The sequence below is a fragment of the Phaenicophaeus curvirostris genome, chromosome 1, assembly GCF_032191515.1.
Source record: "Phaenicophaeus curvirostris isolate KB17595 chromosome 1, BPBGC_Pcur_1.0, whole genome shotgun sequence".
Classification (NCBI taxonomy): Eukaryota; Metazoa; Chordata; class Aves; order Cuculiformes; family Cuculidae; genus Phaenicophaeus; species Phaenicophaeus curvirostris.
In genome coordinates, this window is record NC_091392.1 from 9739811 (window position 1) to 9763051 (window position 23241).

The window sequence follows — 23241 nt, forward strand, 5'->3', positions numbered from 1 at the left end:
AGCTGTATAGTTCTTTCTACATGAATCTCACCTCAGATTTGAATTAAATTCTTTTTGGGTTTTGGGGTTTTTTTTTAATATGCTTAGAACATGTCTAGATATACTTAAGCCAAATACCTAGAGCTTTGCTGAACTGAGTATGTAGATTGGTCACATAAGGGTAGCAGCAATCAGGCCGATGTTTTCAATATGCAAGTGAAGTTGTTCTTTTGTCTTTGGAAGACTGCATTATTTTAAATTTAGAATTCTCTAAAGGTAATGACTGTTTTCACAGGGAACAGATAGAAAATATTTACATTACCCACTGTTTAGTAAGAAATCGTACTAACTGTATGAATGACATTCTCATTTAAAGAACTTGTAAAAACTTAGCCACAATTCAGTCAGATGAAATAATTCACAGCTCTGCTTGGTGTGGGGTTAAAAGGTATACAGGCATGGACTGAATTCAGAATTTAGGTTTCAACTTTGCAACAAAATGTCAGATCAGGAAAAATTTAGAAGATTTTTATTTCATGTCAAAGATGTATAATGCATCTTCTATTTATGAAGATATGCGTTCATATAATATGTATTAGCTGAACTGCCAGAGCTTTTACTTTATCTAAAAGACTGTTTGTCTAAAGTTGATATTCCTCCACATGGTTTGTATGGGATCAGAGATTGTTATGTGAATATTAGTGCCAGGTTTTAGCCTAATTCAAATGAAAATACATAAGCCCCAGAGAACAGTACTGGATAAAGGTCTTTTTCTTGCACTCATACAAAGGAATATTGATTTGTGAACTGAAGCTATAAAAATAGTTTGACATTAATATATTCCACATGTTATATAGACAGCTAGCCACAAATAATTAGATTTTTTTTTCTATTACTATCACACCATTCTCCTTAGGTAGCTCTCTGACTGACAGATCCTTGATTCTTTAATTTTTTTCTTTGCTAACAGCTGATTTTAAGGATTGAAAAAATAAAAGAATATTTTAAGAAACTTGAATTTAATTCATCTTTTCTTTCTTTTGAAGAACCAAAATTTGTTGGCTCTTACATGATTCCTGACAATGAAGACCATGATGATAACAAAGTATACTTCTTCTTTACCGAAAAAGCATTAGAGGCTGAGACAAGCACTCATGCCATATATACTAGAGTGGGACGTGTATGTGCGGTAAGATTCTTTTTCTGATTACACTTCCAAATGAAAAAAACCCAAATATGCTTCTGTCTTTGGTCTTGTTTTTTCCCCCCAGGCAAATATGGTATCTGTTAATGTAAGAGAGACTAAGTTATAGGTCTGAATGAAAACCCTATACCTTGCAGCCTCAAGCATTAGAAAATTCGAAAGCAATCCAAAATCTGGGCTCGAAGATGACTTTTGCTGGAAGGAGGGTAAAGTTCGGAAAACTTGTTATTTAACTCCATCTCTTTGTACTGATAGATGGTAACAGACACAGCAGTTGCCCACAGGACCCTCTTACCATTTGTATTCTGAATTCAGATCAAAGCTCCATCACCCTTAGTATTGGCTGCAGGTCCAGGGCCTCTTGCAACTCTCACAGCTGACAGGAATTGATGATTCTTTTTATTCTTGGTGACAGGACCAGCCCAGCCACCAGTAGTCTCTGAAGTTCCCTCACATTTTTCTATCTCGTCAGCAAGGAGCAGACCTTATTTACCTGCCTTTGTACAGGGTCAATGCCTACCCTATCACACATGTTTTTGCAGCCAGCTGAACACAACTAGAGGCAATGGGCACTGATTGAAACAACTGAAATTTCATATGAATATAATGCTGCTGGGGTGGTTGAACACTGGTACAGTTTGCTCCGAGTCTCCATCCTTAGAGATGCGCAAAGCCTGCCTGGACACTGGCCTAGGTAACTTGTTCAAAGCAACTTACTTTGATCAGAGTAGTTGGACTAGATAATCTCTCTGCCAAATTCAACTATTCTGTGATTCTGTAAATTTTGAAAACCTCTTCGTGGTGCATGAATGATAGAAGGGGCACAATGTCAACCTTAAAGTGCCTTATAAATAGTAATTAATTAATGTTTTCATTTCATCTCTCATTCTTCTTCTCAGCAGCAACTAAGAAAAATTGTGTATATAAGAATCTACAAGAAAGGATTGTAATGCCCAGCAAATTATTATTGCAGCCAGGCATCAGGTTTACCAGAAAAAGCAGAAAAGTCAGAAGGAAAAACCTTGGTTCCTTTCACTGCCCTGCATGATTGTTCATTTCTCACTCAGGCCACACTCCTGATGTGTTGATCCCAAATCTTTTTGCCTCTCTGGCTCCCACACAGCAAGGAGATCTTGAATAGTTGCTGGGGAGGAGCACTTAACATATTATCTACCAGATTAAGCTGCCTATAAATGGTACTTTCTGAAAAGCTGATGAAGTGTGGGTGCATTCGTTTTCTAGTAATTGACCCACAGCAAGGCTGATGAGAAGACATCTCCCATTTCTTAACATCAAAAATATTTTCAAAAATATTGCATTCTTCCCTCCTAACTGTGAAGGATACATTCCTAAAATTGTTGGCTGAAGAAGAAGACACAAGTTTAAAATCTTCTGTCACCTCAATGTATATTATATATTGCGTATGCTCACCAAAATACTACCTATTAAAATTTCTTAAGGCATAGTCATGTAACAGTCTAAACCTCTGAAGTATGCAACGTACCAAATTGCAGCATAAGACATTAATCTTCCCAAAGCCAGCTGGCTTTCTGAATTCAGGCCTGCATCAGTGATTCTTTGGCCTATGTTCTGATAGATGTCTGAATAGATTATTTTAATACTTTCCTCTAGTTTAAAATATAACCACTGAAATATCTTATCTCTAGCCATAAGTTAAACCAAAATCCCACAGGCCTATCTCTTCCACTTGTCCAAAACTCCAAACGCTTTATCATCTAGATGTTAACTTCACAGCCATATGCTGTAACCAAATTTGATTTAATGAATACAAAAAAATAGCCAGCTAGTGGCTCAAGAACTGGCTTTTTTTCCCCCACCCCAAGTTTTTACATTTTCACCTGAGTTTTAACAAGTTTTGCAACACAAAAGAACCTATTCTGTATATCTCTACTTTTCTGAGGAAAATGGATCTCTGCTTTTGTAAGCTGAGGAAATCAATTTCAGTAGTTTAGAATGAAGTTGTGAGAGGAGTTTTGCAAGCCTAATGCAGAGCCTTCAACAGCCACTTACACAGTCTTCCTGAATATAAGGCCATAGCTTTGAGTATGCTACCCAAATGTTACAGAATCCAATCACTAAGCATTATATGGTACGAAATAGCTCTTTTTCTAGACAGTCTGACAGTCACAACAGCAAGAAAAAGATAAGGTAGCTATAACAAAGCAGGAATTATTCAAAGTTTTTGAGAAATTGTTAGAACACTGTGTAGACACTTGCTTCAGACTTGCCACAGCTGTACAAGCTCTATAGATAAGTCAAGACTTCAGTTTCCAACTGTTTTGATCTAACCCTGCACTGAGCTCCTGAAGCAAAGCTAAGTTTTGTTAATGAGCTCAGTACATCCAGTTAACAAAAATGAGAAATAGTTTTTCAGCAGATGTATAGTTAGAACTATCCACAGATGCAGTACAGAACTGAAAAATTCTTACAAACCCACAGCTGTAAATGAGACCTGGACTTGATGAGTGCAATCCTACTTGGAAACTGACTCCAGACAAATAATTCTAGTAATAGACATGTGGTTGAAATTGCATGCTTTTGACATCAAAAGATACAATGAGTGGCTAATTCAGCAGAGTTGTTTGTCCTTCTAGACTTACTCATTCAAATTACCATCAGCATTTGTTTCTTTCTGTGCAGAATGATATGGGAGGCCAGCGAATGCTCGTGCATAAATGGAGCACTTTCCTCAAAACCAGGCTAGTTTGCTCTGTGCCCGGGAGAAATGGAATTGATACTCATTTTGATGAATTAGGTAAACATCCAAGACTGCAACAAACTTAAAACTATCAAACAAAACATAAACTTTCAGGATAACACATCTTCCTGTCAAATAATGTACTTGTATTCATTAAGAGGGAATAGTTGTGATTGTTTTATTTGCAACGTCTATGAAGTTCTACTTATATGGAGTTAACTATCATCAAGAATGCCTTCTCGTATTGCATGTTTTTTTAAAAAATTGCTGTTAAAATCTGCATGAAATTAAATATCATGAAAGAATAAAATAAGATTACACATTTAACAAGCAATGATGTTTCTCTTTTGGTGATGAGAAAAAATAGGTTGCTGCCAATAACATTACATTTAAATTTTACAGAGGATGTGTTTTTGCTGCAAACTCGTGATAACAAAAATCCTGTGATATTTGGCCTCTTCAACACTACAAGGTAAACAACTGGAAGAAATTGAAACAGAAATAGAGGAATGTTTCAACAGCCTATTGAAGAGATAGAAACTGCATGATAAATATCCCTTAGCAAATAAATAATAAAAAGTTTAATCCCTATTCTATCCACAGTGAGCTTCCTTGTTAATATAGAAATGGCTCTATGACACTCAGAGGCTTGAAGTCTCATTCAATGATCCACCTTATTTGGATCATAAATTAATTGTTTCTTTGGTTGACAATTTCCTAGTGTCAAAGTCTATGCAGTCCTGCATGCTTAGAAGAGCAGCTTATTAGAGACATGTGCCTTCCTCTAAGAGCTCCACTGTAATTCTAGTTTAAATAAACAACAGCTTAAGTCTCTACTAACCTCTTACTGAAGCCTAAAACACTAGTTGCAATGTTGCTGGTGGCCTCCTTTTCTGTTACAGCCTAATACAAGTGCAAGCACGCAGTACCTGTTTCTTGGAGTTCCAACTGTTAAACTGTTAGTTTAGGATGTAACAGGTAAAGAATAGTAGCTGTGCTTTTGACACTGTTTCTCTGTCCTGATTTTGGGGCAGTTTTCATCTTTTAAGAAAGCAAGACAGATATAGAGACATAGGGATTTAGAATTTTCTACTGGCTCTGTATGCCAGCAGAGAGAAGTGGGCACCTAATTGAAATTATCAGGATGACTTTCTGCAGTCTTCAAAGATAATTACTTTGTAGTGAGTATTTATGTTTCTTTAAATAATAATGAATTGCAGAACTAAGTGCATAAAACTTAAAATTGAAAAAGATACTTCTATGTGGATTGATGTACATAGAGTGATCTTGATTATCTAACTAATAACCTCAACCAATATCTTCACTCTGTTTAAAAGGAGTCCTCTTCATCTCAGTCAGTATTGAATGATTCCCATCTTTCCAAAGTAACAATAACAGGAAAAATACTAGAGAAGAAAAATGGTTACCTGTTTAAGTCACTAATCAAAGTCATCTAAGACCAGAGTTCAGTTTATTGAGCTGTGTTTACTAAAGCATATTTTAGAACCTGTGTTCATCATGTTCAGATTTGGGGATAACAACACAGCATTTCCTTAGAGAAATGTTACAAATATAAACACATTAAAATTGCTAAGAACATTAGCTACAGTAATTATAAAAAATGATATGTACTTTTTTTCTCCTTGTATTCTGCTGAAATGTGACTTCCTTCTACTTACACGATAATACCAGTATATTGTGTACAGAATGTGACATGTTGCTTTAATGATGTCTTTGAATTTTACTTCATAGCAATATATTTAGAGGATATGCTATATGTGTTTACCACATGGCAAGTGTCCGAGCAGCTTTCAATGGACCATATGCTCATAAAGAAGGACCTGAATACCACTGGGCTCTATATGAAGGAAAGGTACCTTATCCTAGGCCTGGTTCGGTAAGTACAATCTATTTTCCACTGCTTTACTGTGTAAATAAATTCAGGAAGAATGTGCAGACTGCTGTTAATATACAAATATTTCTGACTTCATAATCCAGCATATATTCATTTGAATAAATACATACTCTACCATTTCTGGAAAGGTGTGGAATGACTCAGCAGTAGGCTTAATAAAGTACTAGAATAATACATTTCCAAAAGGAAAAAGAGGAAATAAGTATACAAAATTTTTCTAAATCCTGTTTGGGCTTGAAATCAGCAACCTTATATGGAGGTTCTAAGGTCCCAAAGTTCAAATTGCAGGAAATAGGGGCAGAAAGAAGCTCCTTTAGAAAGTGGGTCAGATTCTGCATTCAGAAGCAAGAAGTACATTATCGGAGAAGAAACCTCATGTCCTATTGAGTCAAGAATAACTGTTCTTCAAAATTTGGCTGCTGACATAATTTTTGCATCTGGTCCTTGATAACTTTAATTGCCAAAGAAATAAATGAAAAATCAAATCAATTTAAGCGCATTGAGTGAACCGTGAGGTTCTTTTCTAATGGAACTTTATTGTGAATGTATTGTTCCCACTGACTTGGCTTGAAAAAATAAAGCTAGGATGAACTAAAAATATGTACTTATATTTACAAAAAATTATATAGTTAAAGATGCATGCAACGTCTTCCAATGTAAATAAGCTTCTTACTGGAAAAAAAAGCAAGCAAGCTTGCACAGGACAATTCACTTCCCTTCAACTGCCTGCTGAAACCAGGGCATTTAACAAGTGTTAAAGGAAGAAAAAAAGAATGATTCAATATTCCAAGATCTGATGGCTCCGGTTCCTTTTTTTTAATGTCTTTTTCAAAAAGTATCAGATTCCAATACTTCAGTAATTTAGACCAGTGCACAGGTTAGAAACTATACATAGATCTTAACAAAAGTAACTAAGCAGAATAAACATTTTCTGAGACAAGGAGTAAATCTTGACAGCTTTGTGCAGATTTTTGACTCTGTGAGGTACAAAGATGTTTCTAATAGCTGTTTGGCTAACACCCCCCACCTGTCCATATAGTTTTTATACTTCATCTTTTCATCTCTCAGGCTAGGATCTTGCTTTCTTGAGTGGAATAAACATTTGCAGAGCATTACTTTCAGTGTTGTTTTTCCTTTTCTAACTGAATCTATATTAGTTTTCATAATAAATCACTCGCACAAATAAACATTGCATTCAATTAATTTATCACTGAATCACAGGAATGAGAGGTGAAAAGGCCTGTTAACTTATTAGTCCATGCCACTAGCCTTTCTACTTGTACTATGTTTTCAAATGCATGTCCTCTCTTGTTTTAAATTAATGCTGTCATCTGCTTCTCCTGGGGTCAGAGACAGAAGTTAAAATGCAGAAGTGGATGGATCTCCACAAAAGAGATTATTTGGGATTTACACATTATGAAAATGATTTGACCGTCTTCACCAATAAGCTACCAATGCAGAAGCACTGACATCAACACTAAATCGAGTTTTGTTTCCTTGGTGTTTGTTTGCCAAAGTCAGTGTAGAAAATCAGATAATTGTCACTTTTTGAGAAAATGGTAAAATTAAAAGGCATAATTGGTTTCCTATTTGATATCTTGTGGCAAAATCATAGTTTTTGCGGTCTTAATAAATAATGAAACAGCACCATGCATGGAGTAAAGAATGAATTTACATTTTACAAAGGTTATTATGGTTCAAGTGGTATTCATTTCTTTTCCAGGCAGAAGAACACCACACATATGTTATGTGCACTAATGTTTAAACACAGGCAGGAATTCAGTATTAATGACTACAGTCATTACATCGATATCACCTAGTACTGATGATTAAATGGTGCTTTTTTGGCAAGAAGGAGGGAACGCTGAGCCAGCACCTCAGCAACATTGACAGTGATTTACAGAAATGTTGGCCTAAGCTCTACTCAGTTTCAATGCGTCTCTGTCTTGGCTCTGAATGGCCACGTTTGGGTTAAGACTGGATTGTAGCCTCCCCAACAGGCAAAGAACAGGGTCTGAAACAGATGTAAAAGAAGACACCAAGTAATTTTTCCAACATCACAGAACAAGTTAGTTGAGGAACCAAGTCTTTCCTGCATATTAATAGATTTGATCATATTTGTCTCTGCATGTTGCAGAGCACATCAGTGGCAGGTGTGTCTATCTCTGCTAGCTAACGGAGGTGTAATTAATTAATTTTTGGCTGCTCATTTATGGCACAGCTTAGAGGTCTTTTCAACACTTTTCCAGTAGCTAGAAGAGAAAGCATGTTTCAGGTTGTTGGCCACAGTGATAGATTTCACACTCCATAGAAAAGCTCAGCATATTGGTAAACTCAATACCGCTATATTTCCCATTACAGGAGTGACAGTGACAAGAGACCAAAAATAACCTAGTATTAGTCACCTCTGAGAGTCAGCACTCTTTGATCTTCGTTATTGAATAAGTGAAGATGGAGTCTATAAGGAATGAGAGTAGAGCTTAAAACTAAATAAACAGAAAACCAATGTTAAAAGTCTAATGGATTCTTACAGACTCTGCAATCTATTTCTCTCTGATGTCTGCCTGAAGCACTGCTTCTGCCATAATCTCAGCTCCTGTTTTGCTGATTCATTTAGTGCATTTAGACTGCAATGGTTCTGGGAATTACATCAGTTACCACAAATATGTTGTTGATAGACTTCAGAGATGGCTGCATCTACTCTTTCCTTTCTAGACTACTTGATTTTATTTAATTAAAAATGAAAAGCCTGTGAACGATTATTTTTTTTAAACCTCTCCAGGGCTAGAACTTTGCAAAGGCAACCTGGCAATGCCTATTCACTTGCATAGGCTGTGCAGTACATGGAAAGCAGAGCTGTCTTCATACTCCTGCTCTGTTTCTTTATTGTAAACAGCCAGTGAAATTCCATCGCTAGGTTGATTAGACAGTTACATTAACAAATATTTTCCTGTCCTAAACTCAAAGAATGGAAAAACACATTGCCTCACTTGACAAGTGCAGGAGTTTACTATTGTCAATTACAGTTGACCACAAGTTTAAAATTACTGTTTCTAGTAAACATAAGGAGTATTTTATTTCATTTTACTAATTGAAAAATCTAATTTAAATAGGGAAAGGCTGCTACTGTGGCTTTGCTTCAAATGCTTCTTAAAACCACCCTGTCTTATGAATGTTTGGAGAAAGTAAATGGTTACTGAGATATTTCCAGCTTGTTCCTAAATGGTTTTAGTTAGACATCATGAAGCAAATTGGAAATGTAGAATCTATGTGCAGTTAGGAAGCACTATATCCTTAGCAAAGTATCCTAAAATTAACTTCTCCATTTTAATTCGTTAAATTATCCCTAACTGCACATTTGACCAAAGGAGTAAACTTCTTTAAATCAATCATTGATGTAAAGTGTATTTGCTTTGCAAAACAGTAGATTGATCAATGCAAACATTGGTATTTCAAGATAAATTGTGATATATCATACTGTCATCATGAGTTAGGGATCAGAATCAAATATAACACTTTTAGAATGCCTGAGATGAAGAATAACTGTTGCTGCTGGTGTTATTTTTACATGTGCTTACTTTCTTATGGTAATACAATTTGGAAACAAAAGTATTAAGAATAGAGACTGATTTTAAGTATTATCATTCTGCTGACTTTGCATGGCCATCTCTCTTCTGGGACAGGAAATTCCTTTCTCCTAGCTCTGTCATTTTGATTACACCTTCATATGAATTTGGGGAAGATATAAGCATTATGGTTTTTATCATAATATAAAACTATCACTATTTATTCTGCTTTTAGTATGCAAGACAAGAAAGAGCTCTCTCTTTCTAGACATGATAACACCAAGTCTCTGTTCAGCATTCCTTTTCTTGGCTTTTCACAATTAATAATCTACACATGCATAAAGCATAGGATTCACTGTCCCAGTTCCTTTTGTGCTCTTCTGTGCCTGTTTTCATGCTAGGTTTTCTGTAGATCTGTAATTGTTTTAAAAACAGGACCTGTCTCTGACAATTTATTTGGCAAACATTCAGAATAATCTATGTTTTATGTTCTTGCAGTGTGCCAGCAAGGTGAATGGCGGTCTCTACACTACCACCAAAGACTATCCGGATGAAGCAATCCATTTTGCCAGGAGTCATCCACTGATGTATCAGCCCATCAGACCTGTTCATAAGAGACCGATACTAGTTAAAACAGATGGGAAGTACAATCTTAAACAGTTAGCAGTGGACAGAGTGGAAGCTGAGGATGGGCAATATGATGTCTTGTTCATTGGCACAGGTAAATTAAAGAAAGCTAGAAAAACAACTGAAAATTGGTGGTTTATCTCCAGGATGAATGAAATCAAGTTGCATATAGTCCAAAACTAAAAAATAAATCAAACATTCCTTTTTTTACAATCATTCTTTGCATGACTGTGCCAGTCTTCACCTTACAGAGGAAGTTAGTCATTGTAGATGTATACTTTACTGTGCTGATAAATTATATAGAAAAATAATGGTAGGGAAACATTTAAAGGCTAGGCAGAGAAACTGAAGTATAGGATTCCATTGTACTGTTTTTTTTCTTTCCAAAGAAGAACCTAAAATTAAATTCCTGAACAGCTGGCCTTATTTTTAAAATTTCAGAACACAATCATGTATCTGAGCATAGTTCTAATGTGAGATCTAGAGATCTGAGAGAAACAAAGGTGATACAATTTTCAAAAATATCAATTCAAGTTGCTGGCTTTATTCCACAGTTTATTTTCCCCACTTCAGGAGATGACAAGTCTTGCTGATATTGTTTAAAAGAAACTACCAGATTCCATTTTTGGGTTACAACAAAGCTCAAGGAACAAAGAAAGAAATACCCAAGCTTCTCATAAAGGAACTGCTAGAAGTTTTCTTGTCTTTCTTTTATGCCATTTTCATAAGATATAAATTTTACCAAAAGAATATAATTAAGGTAAAATACATCATAGACCTACTCTAAGATTAAAAACCACATTTTAATGGTAGTTGAAAAATAATAAAACTTAAGAAAATAAGAGGAAAACCTGGACCTACACAAGACTTCAATCACATCTAATCTGTTTGGAAAAAGTCCAAGTACAGTCACGTTTTATCAATTTAACAACAGGAGTGGTATCACAAGTCATTTTGACTATTTTGTTTAGGAAAGCAGCTACAGTGAATTACTTTTTACTGATGACATTCCTGTGATAAGCACATTTCAGTGTTGAGAACATTCAAAAGCATATTTGTAGAATATGGCTTATTTATATTAGTGCTGTTTTCTAAGCATGTAAATGGCCTCAGTATGGTCTCAGTATTGAACTTAGTGTTGTTTATAAGACATTGTGCCATTTGTCATATAGAATCATAGAATCATAGAATAACCAGGCTGGAAGAGACCCACCTGATCATCGAGTCCAACCATTCCTATCAAACACTAAACCATGCCCCTCAGCACCTCATCCACCCGTGCCTTAAACACCTCCAGGGAAGGTGAATCAACCACCTCCCTGGGCAGCCTCTGCCAGTGCCCAATGACCCTTTCTGTGAAGAATTTTTTCCTAATGTCCAGCCTAAATCTCCCCTGGCGGAGCTTGAGGCCATTCCCTCTTGTCCTGTCCCCTGTCACTTGGGAGAAGAGGCCAGCACCCTCCTCTCTACAACCTCCTTTCAGGTAGTTATAGAGAGCAATGAGGTCTCCCCTCAGCCTCCTCTTCTCCAGGCTAAACACCCCCAGCTCTCTCAGCCGCTCCTCATAAGGCCTGTTCTCCAGCCCCTTCACCAGCTTCATTGCTTTTCTCTGGACTCGCTCCTCTTCTGTTCAGCAGATTTTATGATGGTGCCTAGATATTTTTGTGATTTCTACTTGCATTTGTGATTGAGATATTGTACCAAATACTCTTGTACACAAGTCATCTGTTCAGCAGAGTTGAATTCAAGTGGACTTAGGTGTGTGTCTTAGAACTGTGCTGGACTGTCATCCAACAGCTGCTTAGTCTTCTTGAGATGTTTAATATTAGATGACAAGAAATTCCAGCATAGGAATTAGGGCTTTAGAAACACTAAAACAAATCGTGCAATCTCTGCTCTCACAAAGCTCCCATCAGGAACTCACTTCTTCTCTTGGTAATTTAATATTGTAAAGAGTTATTTTTTTTCCTCTAAGTCTAACACCTGCTGTATAACATTGGTAAGCATGGTTTTACAGCTGAGCAGAAGTTTCCTTAGGGCAGCAGCATAGATTTGGAAGGTTCATCAAAGTCAAAGTTTGATCATCAGGACTACTTTTTACTTGTCTGTCTGCAGGATTTGAAGATGGACTTATTTATGAAAATCAGAGCTCAGACTGCAATTTCTTTTTACTGTTCCCTCACAAAATGAATTCCTTTGATTACATATTCTCTTTGAGAAGTAGTGTATGACCCCAGTTTAATGGTTGCTTTTTATGTTTGCCCTTTTGATCTTTTGCTGAACTTTTCTCCTAGTGTTTGTCTGCTTAATATTTCCCCTGTAAATCAAAGGTGACTGAAAGTAACTGAAGAAAGGAAGTGATATTTGCCATTGTTGATGACAGATTTTCAGATTAAGGAAAGCAAAACTATTCTAATAACAGTCAGCAAGACAAAGCTGAAGTGTTGGGAGTACCAGATCTCACTCATGTGTTTTAATTTCCTGCAGGAGCTGTAATGACAGAGATGTTGATAGATCTAAACTACAACATGCCTTAGACTTTCTGAACGGGCAGGATTTTTGGTTCATCTTCTTTTGATTAGCAGCTTCAGCTCAACATCAGCTCAGTATTTTGCTAGAGGAGAGTGAGAACTTTGAACAACAAACCCCTGAAGGAGTTTCTACTTTTGCCTGGAGGAACAGAGCTGCCACCAGGCTGCCAGCAATTACAAATAGTTAGTAATTCCGAACAAGTGCAAACACTCAGATCCTATAACTAAAGCCACTTTATACCCCCTTGTTTTAAAGGACTCGGCTCCTTCATTTATTTGTTATGAAATATGGTGACTCTCTTGATCCTTTAGCAGTTCACAAAGGGGTTATGACCTAGAGTTTGACAAATATAAGTCAATTAATCATATAGCTCAGAGATGTCTCAAGTGTCTCTTATTTGCTAAGGACAAATTGTCTTATGTGAATATTTTCTAAGAGTAAGAATCATCATTGGCAATATGGAGTTAAAGTATTTGAAGGTCACATAAAAGTTTTCACCCATTATCACCTCTAGTTTTGTTTGGGTTTTTTTGGTTGTGATTTTTTTTTAATTTATTCCCAGATAATGGAATTGTGCTGAAAGTCATTACAATTCACAATCAAGAGACAGAATCAATGGAAGAAGTCATTCTTGAAGAGCTGCAAATATTCAAGGTGAATAATGTTGTTTATGAAACAAGTGTCTTGGAGTTTCTGCAGAAGTAAAATGTTAAAAAAAAAGTGTAAGGATAGTCAAATATATGTTAGTTATGTACAAGACCTTTTCTAATGGTTAATTATTTTATGACAGGAAATCTTCACTTTTAACTAAAGTTTTTCTGAGGTGGAATTATAGTCCAAGTACTGAGGCATATGCCAGCAAACAAGGACTCCTTCCTTTCTGTTTACATGCTTGGAGGTTGTAGTGTAACTTTTGATTAGAATTATTGCATTTTATTTCATTTTTCCTCATATCCAAATGTGTCTGCTACACTTCAGCAAGGTCCAGATAAAATATTCCAAACCTCAGAAAGAGTGAACCAGTTAATCTGTCTTTATAGTGGGCAAAACTGAGTCCTAGTGGGGAAAAACTCCATTCTTTCTAAGAATAATCCATGATTAAAGTTCAAATTTGGCAAAGATGATATAACGGAATTCTCTTAATGAGTAATCATATCACATCATGTTTGGCCCATAAAGTAGGAAGGTAACTTGCTTGGAACCATAGGAAAAATCTAACATCTAGACTTAGATATTTAAACCTGGTACCTACATTTATACAGCGCAAATATATACTTGTTGCCCGGGGAAAAATCACATAAATTCCCTCTCTTGACGAAGCTGGCTTTCAATAGACCTCTTGGAGATTATGTCTTGCCGCTGGTCCAGGAAATTTGAGCAGAGGGCAGAGAGGAAATTGGTTAAAGAAGGAATTCCTGCTAATTTTATCTTATCTTCAATGGATGTTTTGTTATAAAGAACACTCCACTTATCACTCTTGAGTAAGACAAAAGGGATTGGGTGGTGGCAAGAGCTAATGCCATGTTTGACAGGGAAATTGTAGTGTTCCTGTGGCTCTGATAATCCTGAATTAAGTGTTGGCTGGTTGTTTTTAAATAAACTCCTTTAAAGAAAAACTTCTGCAACCTGTAATCATCTTACATCTTTCTGTAGCATCAGAACTTAGAGAACGTCACAGTTGGTAGCAAAGTTGAATACAATAATTAAACATCAACACTATTTTAACTAATTTATTGTCATATCAAAATGATATTATTTTTTTCTAAGGAAGGAAGTATTTATTATTTTCTAGGTACCACTTCCCATTATTTCTATGGAGATCTCTTCAAAAAGGGTAAGTATTTGACAAGTTTGAAACATGAAGATTGTGATGTAATGAAGCTATAACAGTGTAGAAGTACAGACAGATAGGCGTACATCATCTATAACGAGATCTCATCTGATACACATAATCTTTTTCTAACATAAACTTATTATTACATCCTCTGTTCCTTTATGAAGCATTTATGTTTTTCAGTTCTAATGTTACATCTCCCTAGTTCAAAACATTATTCATATCAAACAATGTAAAAACCAATTTGTTTCATGAGTTACTTGTGTATTAATCACAGTGGGGATTAGCTTGATGGATACAGCAACTCACAGAAAACTTCCTTCCTGATAAATGCAGACAGACTTCAGCCCTACGGGGGTATTGGTGCAAAAGGAGCCTTACTGGCTCTCCCACTTGTCCACAACAGGGAGGGCTGTTAGGATCTGACTCTTCTTTGAGTCTCTGTTAGTTTCTGCTAATATGAACACTTGATTTATTACTCTTGTGGGTAAATTCCCTTCTGTACCATTTCATAGATATCCATAACATATTGTCATAGTATCTCAGGATGGAACCGTTAAAACACCCCAGATAAGTAATACCTTAATAGATCTTAGCTATCCAATGCCATATGTACAATGAAACACAGCTAGCAAAGGAAATTGCATTAATAGGAGGTGTGAGTGTGTCCCAAAAGATAATTTTGGAGTTAGTATCCAATCAACTTCTGTTCTTTCTGTAGGTAATGTAGAAAGACAAACTCCTCTGATGATGATTTAGAGGAGGATCTTAGGTGTAAGCACACTGAATTATTTCCTGGATCAGTCTGGGTGTTGTTTTCCCATGGACTGGAAAAGCAGATCTGGATTGCCTTAACACTGCACCTAAGAGATTGTCTGGAGAGAGACTTCTCTATCATTTCAGATATCTGCCTTACTTTCAGTTCTTAGTGAAATGTCATGGCAAAAGGGTTGACTTGGAAGAGTAAAAAGAAGGTACTCTAAAAAATGAAGTCATCTTCTTCCAATGCGTCCAGCTCACAGGGAGGCTGCTAACTCTATTTATTCAAGAAGTATTTCAGAATTCTGGAGAGAATTCTGAATAGGCTGCCAAAGTAATTCAGAGGTGGAAGAATAAATGTTCTTGTGATAACTAAAAGTAGGTTAGGTTAACTTTTGCAAGATGTCAGAAAAAAATCAGAGAAGATGATAGCCAGATAAAAAATTCTACCCAACAAACGGACTCTCTAGTGTATATGAACACTGACAGCAAAGTAATATCAGGATCAAATAACCAAGTTTATCTTGTTGAATGCAGATAAACTTAATTGTTAAATAAGATGCCTGTTTCTGGTACTGAGGGCAGTTAAATGTTGGACAGTTAAATGTTAGGGACAGGCTTGGCACCAAACCATTCTGTCTTTAAAATCAGAGCTGCAAGCAGAAGTGTCACTTAGTTGAGTTTATGTGAAAAAGGTTATGTGGCTTCTTTTCTCAACCAATTTGACAGATCTCTTTTGACCTTGGAGTCTGTGAGCCCATGGAGATCTCCTTGGTAACTTTTTCTCTAGGTCCTTATAACACTAACCAGTTGTCACTAAATCAGTGATACAACAAAATATCATGTTTCAGGGCTAAGAGGTTTTCTGCAGAGGCTGGGAAAGAATGTTTTTCTTTGATGTTCAGTTGGTTAGCTATCAGATGCTTTTTGCCCTCCTCTGATGATCCAAGACTAAGTCTTTACTCTTGCTAAGTGATGAAAAAGAAAATCCCATATCATATGTCATAGAAAGCATTGTTCATATCTTCTGGGACAACCACATTTTGTAGACAAGAAAGAAATCCCTTCAGACAAGGATCATAGGCTGCTTCTTCATTCCAGTTAGCAGGTTAAGTTCCTGCTACTATCATCTGGTTTATCTCAGAAAAAGTCTTCAAGCATTGCTGTTACTTTTCTCTCCTAGTCTTTTGTCCTGGCATTCCTAAGAGTAAAATTTTTGTCATCTAAATAGATATAGGAGGTCTAATTAGAAAATTAACCATCTGAGTTAAATTTCACATTTTGTGGTAGGCAAGCCAGACTAAATAAGTTGCCTTTATTTTCCAGCTTTAAGAATTTTAAAATATCAGGTTTTGAAGTTTGTTATAAGAGTGGGAATTACAAACTAATTTTGGTCATTAGGGTGAGCACAGTTTAGAAGTTCATTTACTGACTGGTGTAACCATGGAAGTGAGCCATGTATAAGATGCTTCTATTTCAGTGCAGTGTGTTCACTTCACTTACATTCACCAGCAACAAGATTGCCTGTCAAATCGCTGTAAATTCAAGCTATTTTCTTCTGAATTTATTATGCCAGCAACTCATGAATCAGATTGATCATCTTTCATTTGAATTTTAAAGAACATTTATGTGAACCCAGAAGATTCAAAATCTTAGCACTAATGCTGAAAAAAGACACCAGGCCCTAGAAATAATAACTAAATAATTAGTTTGTGAGCAGATAATTTGTAAGGAAAGAGCACACAGCACAAGAAGAAAAGAGATATTTGTCTCCTATGCACTGAGGGATTATACAAACAATAATACTATTGTGTGTGTGTATATGTGATTGTATTGTAAATAGCCACATGAAGAGTTAAATTTACTTGGTAACTCGCATTCTAACATTGAAGTTGCTTGTAACTTTTGAAAATTTGAACTTCTTTATTTAAAGTCTTTCATGTCAAGTTTTTTTTGGATTTCAATTAGGTGACAAAAAAGTGTAAAAGAGGCATTGGAAGCTATCTTGAGGGAAAAAAAAGAAACCTAAACCCCTGCCTGTTCAAACACAAAGCTTGTAAAGCTGAAACTTCAGAAGAGAGGAAATGCTAAAATAAACTTGTTCATTTTACCTTCTTTCTAATCCTCTGTCTTCATGCAGGAAAGTTTAGTCTGTAATCAGGTATTTTTCTACAGAGTAACTCTGCCTCCCTCAGGGCACAGGCTGGATGTGCAACTGGCAAGCACTGCTAAAGCTAACATTTTTAGTAACTTTGTTGGTAACAGAGGTTTTATTGGAAGTTCTAGGAACTTAATCATACAAGGTGTATTTTTTTTCTAGCAACAGCTTTACGTTGGATCTGAGTCAGTCATAGCACAAGTGAAATTCCATCAGTGTGACATGTACGGCACTGCCTGTGCAGACTGTTGCCTTGCTCGAGATCCTTACTGTGCTTGGGATGGAATCGCCTGTTCCCGATATTATCCCACAGGAATGCAGGCAAAGAGGTGAGAAATGCTGCGCTCCTTGATATGTATTTTGCAAAACAGCTTCTACTACAGAGTTTTTACTGCAATACAAAGTACTTTATATCTCCCTCTCATAAAAATAACCAAGCAGTGAGAAGATATGTTGGCTGTTAATTTATTAGAATAACCTTAGGCGATTGCAAAGGAGCCAGATTAACAGGATGGCATAAACTACAGTACCAGGAATATTTTTATGAATGAAGCAAGGACACTTAGTAATTATTTGCATTAAGTTTTAAACAAACTTTAATGTCCTTATACCTCCTTTGGTATGCAGAGAAAAGATTCTTTACAATATCAGAGACCTGTCTTGGTAGTCTTAAACAGCAAATATCCCACATTGCAATAACATATGCAACAGAATATTTTTTTAAAAAAAAGGACAAAGAATCTGTGTTCATAGTCAAATACCATCCCCAGCCAAAATAAAACAAGAGCATCTGCAAAAGCTACAGTAAGTCTTATGCTTTCTCCAGTGAATTCCTAAAGACAAGCTACTCTAGAGGCCACTTCAAAGCACAAACCTAATTTGCTTACTTTAATTCTTCCCTTGAGGAGCCTTCTCTCCATCACCATTCAATTGTTCATGGCTCTTGTCCTTCACCCCCTTGTGCAGTAGCTTTCCATATGCCTGTCCTTTTCCCTTACCCCTCAAAACCAGATCCTCCAATTCAGCTACACACTTAATCAAGCATCTAGAACATGCATATTTTAATCTAGATCTTTTCATAAGACTTTAAGTCAGTTTTGCCACTAGAGAGAGCAATTTCTATCCTCTTCAGCAAAACTTTGGTAACGTACCATTCAAATCTTTTCTGTGGCTTTCTTACAATTACTGTTTCTGTAAATATATGCTTATATATATGACCTATATGACCTACATGAACTGCAAGGATTAGAATGAACTGAGTGATGCACATGAAACTGTAAAAATGAGAAATTAAGTAAATGACTCAGCATAATTAAGATTCTCTTGCACTTACTATGCTAAAGCATAGGTTAAAACAAGTAGGAAATCTACAACACACTTACAAGGAGGTTTGCATAGTTTTCTCATGCTTTTTGCAAGAAGACATAAGGGAGGGAATGGACTCTGGTTGTTTGCTCAGAGTGAGAAGACTCTGGCCAAAATTTTCAGGCCCCAGATTAAGAAAGATGAGCAGCAGTACAAGTGGGCCAAGGAGATTAATTTCCTACGGTAGAAGTAGAAATTGGATTATTGTAATTATAAAGCATATGGGTTATTCATCTAATGATGTAAATGTCATTTGGAGAAGGAGTGGGGAGAGAAAAAATTTCTTATGAGCCTACTAGGACTGCTTCAGCATTTATGTTGTTCTGCAGGCTATTTATTGTCTTAGAAAAGATAAGAGAAACTCAACCAGTCCTGAACTCTGTTGTACATTTTTAGCATATTTCTCACTTAAGACAATTTCCAGAGTAGCAGCCCTTAAGGCCCATGACTCACGCATTTATCCAGGATTCAGTTGCATAGGCAGCAGCCCAGGCACCTATCTGTGCCTCACCTCCCCAACATTCAGGAGGTCAGTCTCTAAAAGAAGAAAATACTACTTTTATTACCCTCCTTCTCTTAAGATAAGCACTGCAGCAGTGGAGAAGGGACTTGCACTCAACTGAATATTCTTGAAGTCTACAAAGGTTGCTTTACATATAAAAGTTTGGGAAAAAGCCAGCAAGAACTAATAATAATATTGAAAGGGACAGATGGCATTTGTTCTTTTCATTTTAGGTCCTATCTGAAGATCAGAGAAATTTAAATTTGTGAGCTTATACTAACTGAGTGATGCATGGAGAAGGAGGGAGAGTGGGTGCAGGCCAACTCTCTGAGGCCAGTCTCCACACCCAGCTGTCTGTGGAACAACTTTTTGTGGAGAAGACTTTCTGCAGGGACAACTCTATGCAAGGACAACTCTAACCCTAACCCTAGTCCTAAGCCTATTCCTAACCCAAAGTGTAACCCTAACTGTAATGCCTCTCTGCAGACTGTTGTCCTTGTGGAGAGTTGGGTGTGGAGAGTTGTCCTGCAAAGAGCTGTCCCCATAGAGAGTTGTCCTGTGGACAGTTGGCAGGAGTGGGTTGTCCCTTCCTAGGAATAGCTACACAAGACATTTGCATGGAAATTGTTTTAAGCTGCCTCCTGCTGGGTTCCAGGTGGTGACCACTGCTGCAAAAGTCATATCTCAGTAGACAAGGGGGAGTTTCCTGATACTAAGTGACACTGAGCAGGCAATAACCCTGTCATGTCTGCGTTGGACTCCAGACACAATTAATGCCACATCTCAGAGCATATACATCTTAATTTGACCTTGTCTCAGCGCTCCAGATTTCTGCCTAAGCTATATAGGGTAGTAATGTGAATACAAGGGGCATTGGAGAGTGCATGTTCCCGTCATTCCCATCAGCCGTTGCTTCATCCGGACTTACGGAGATGTGCCTTAAGTTACAGCATGCTTGAGCTGGTTTTATATGAGCTATATCTACACAAATGTGTCCCTCATACAGTACAATCGGGAGGTGGGGGAGTGGGGGCATTGGCTTGTAAGAGCAGCCCTGCTACTGCATGAAGAGCAATGCTAAGAGATCTCATTCTTATTCCAGTCCTACCGGTGAAGCATTGAACCAAAGCAGGGATGTACAATGTGTCCTTCTCATTTTGACTCAAATGCTCTCTGCTTTAGATCTTAATGCCTCCAAGGTATGACAACTGTTTATAGAAACATCAAATAGAAAAACTGTAAACTAAGGCATGTACAGTACATAAAGTGAACTGCAGCATAAATACAAAAAAAAATGTGCTTGACACCTGGCACTAATTTGTTGAATTTTGGAGACCTTTATTATAATCCCTTGCAAGCACATAGCCTGGATAATTAATTAGATAGTGAATTTAATTATGGATGAATAAAAACTGAGCCTAAAATCTCACCTCTTGATGCTCACAGTGTAGCACACTGCTACACCATGGTAGTTACAGGTATATTGCTCCTGCATACTACAAATACTTAAGATGCCAGAAGGAAATTATTTTTCATTCAACTTCCATAAGAGTACGTGAGAATGCAGAGAGGTCCAGGAAATAAAGAAATGCTTTAGTTTACTATTACCTTTGCAATATGTTTTAGGCAGGTTAAATTTCTATCTAAGCAAGCAATAAATTCTTTGAGTGAGATTCTTCTCTGTGTCGGCTCACTGTCCAGGGTGAAAAAGGGCTGAGGTATTTTAAAATGCCTTTCAGCTTGGGTAGGTCTGGTAACCTTCAATTTTTTAACTAATTTTAAGAAACTAACAGTCTCCCTCCTGCCTTCTCTCCCTCTTGTCTTCTCTCTCGATCACCCACTCCACAAGCAAATGTGCAATGCTCTTCATCTCACATGGTTAGCAAGGGAACTCTGAACAGAATTTTTTTTCCCTAAATTCATGCTTTTTCCCTCCTCCTTACAACCTGCTTGTGATCGAGTACCCAGGCTGGAGGCCAGTGGCAAAGCTGCACTGACAGCAGTGTCCTGCCAGGTAGCGCTGTAGAGAACAGCCCTGGGGAGGGGCAGTGTGGGAGGTGCCTTCATAGCGCAGCTCAATCCCAGTCCTTACCCAAATGTCACTGTTGTAACATTTGGTTGGGCAAAACTAAACTCAGTGTACTGATTTACTTATGCAAACTGCCTTTTCTCCCTAAGCCCTTTTGACTTTGCCTCATCTCTCCTTGGGAAATAATGAGGAAAAGTGAGGATGATGGCGATAAGATGTTGATGACTGTATTACTTTCTTGCAGATCATTATACTAAGTTCCTGGAAGCAAAGAGTTACAGGCTGAAATCTAAATTCTTGAAGTTATTGATTGCAAAAGACACTTCCATATATTCACTACATTTGCTAGTGACAGAAAATTGTTGCTTATAGTAGTTTATCTGAGGAATTGTCTGGTACTCTATTATTTATGGAATTCTGTATGAAATGATTACTAAGAAAAAAAGCAAATAACAGGCTTATGCCATTTTTTGTGAAATGTGTTTTTCTCTCAGCATCTCCCTCTCTTTTAGCACCTCTACCCATTTTTCCTTCTCATCAAAAAAGTATCAAGTGAAGGCACTGGTAAATTTATCTTCCCCAGTCTTCAATCACACAACAGCAGAATTCTATCAAACAAATGTTTCTTTTTCTTGAATGATTCTAACAATTGGAGAAATATTCTGTCTTAAAGGACTAGGATTTTTTTAGCTCTGCAATGATCTTCAGGAACTGAGGAGTAAGTAGCATGTGCCTGCTAATTGTACTGTTCTTGTTAGATAAGGCTGCTGGGCCTAACAGCAGTGGGGTTTTCTTGTTTGTTTTTTTTTAAAGGCTGATGTCTATAGTAGTTATGCATATTTGTGAAAGAGAGTGTGACTTCTGAATAATCTGTATACACAGATATGCAAAGCCGGTGGTAGCATTATTCAGCACTGACACTTTACAGGCTGTGACATCTATGCATTAAAATGAGAGCTTCCAGGGCATGATAACGCCCTGTTCCTACCTCAGAATCTCAGTTTTCATCCAATAACATGCATATATTATTAGCATTTCTACCTAAAAGGCCCAGTGTAATCTCCACTGAATTTGCAGTTTTCCCTGAAACAACAGCAAAACATTGGTTCTGCTACTCTGAATATCAGTAAAAGTTAAAGCTGTTCCGTTGGCCCACCAGCACCACTGGATCAGCAGCAGTGGATCAGAAGTCCATGCAGGAGACAAAACAGAAAACGATTGCTCTCTAGAGCCCATTTAGAAAAACAAATAGTAACAACCATGCTCAAGATCTTTAACTAGGATAAATCTACACAGTTTCAGTAAATTCAGTTTATACCAAATAAAAAAATCTGCCTTTTGTGTTTACGGTCACTGGAGTAAAGCATTATTTAAGTAGTCATGGCAAAGTCAGTACAAAACTACTTGGCTTTTCTTGTTTATACATACATGATTTATTCTGTACACATACCTTCTGTGTAAGATTTGCTGCATTGCATATTTCTGTTAATCGGTTATGTATAGCATTGGTAATATTATGCAGAATTGCTCTTTATGCAAATACAGGAAAAGTTTTCTAAGTAAGTATAACAAAATTTTAGGTTGTTGGAAATACTGCATCTGTCAAGATACGGCATTCCAATAGACTCTTTTTGTTTCCTTAGCAAGCAATTCTAATTTTATTTATCAGGGCACTCAGATTAAATAATTGCCAAATCAAAGCACAACGCTCCTGGGAATGCATTGTACAATTATGGGGTTTGTTACTTTTCTGTAAAAAACCTCAAAGCTCAAAACTCACAACAATTTTTCTCTCAAAAGTAATTTCATTATTTTCAGGCCATGACCCAGTCCCCCAGGTGCTGACCGCAGCTCTACCACTAGCTCATTTTCTAAGCATGGGCAAGTTATGTCTTTGCCTATATCCCTATTGAGAAAAAAAAAGCTTAAAAACTGTTTCCTACAAAGATGTAATAAAATAAGTACTTGCTTTGCACTTAGAGATTCCCAGGTGAAAAAATAATAACATGAAATTGAAGTATGACATGAGAATTACCATTCACATACTTGACA

The 23241-nt window shown here is 36.8% G+C and overlaps 1 protein-coding gene across 1 annotated transcript in view; it reads left to right on the forward strand.

The window, feature by feature from the left end:
• Window positions 1-23241, forward strand: part of SEMA3E (semaphorin 3E) — a 141344-nt gene that overhangs the window by 109798 nt on the left and 8305 nt on the right. Inside the window, exons 7-14 of the mRNA XM_069875464.1 lie at window positions 1026-1168; window positions 3845-3959; window positions 4305-4374; window positions 5655-5799; window positions 9882-10104; window positions 13105-13196; window positions 14335-14376; window positions 17456-17622. Of these exons, the coding sequence (XP_069731565.1) occupies window positions 1026-1168; window positions 3845-3959; window positions 4305-4374; window positions 5655-5799; window positions 9882-10104; window positions 13105-13196; window positions 14335-14376; window positions 17456-17622 (997 nt within the window). The remainder of the gene's footprint in view (window positions 1-1025; window positions 1169-3844; window positions 3960-4304; window positions 4375-5654; window positions 5800-9881; window positions 10105-13104; window positions 13197-14334; window positions 14377-17455; window positions 17623-23241) is intronic.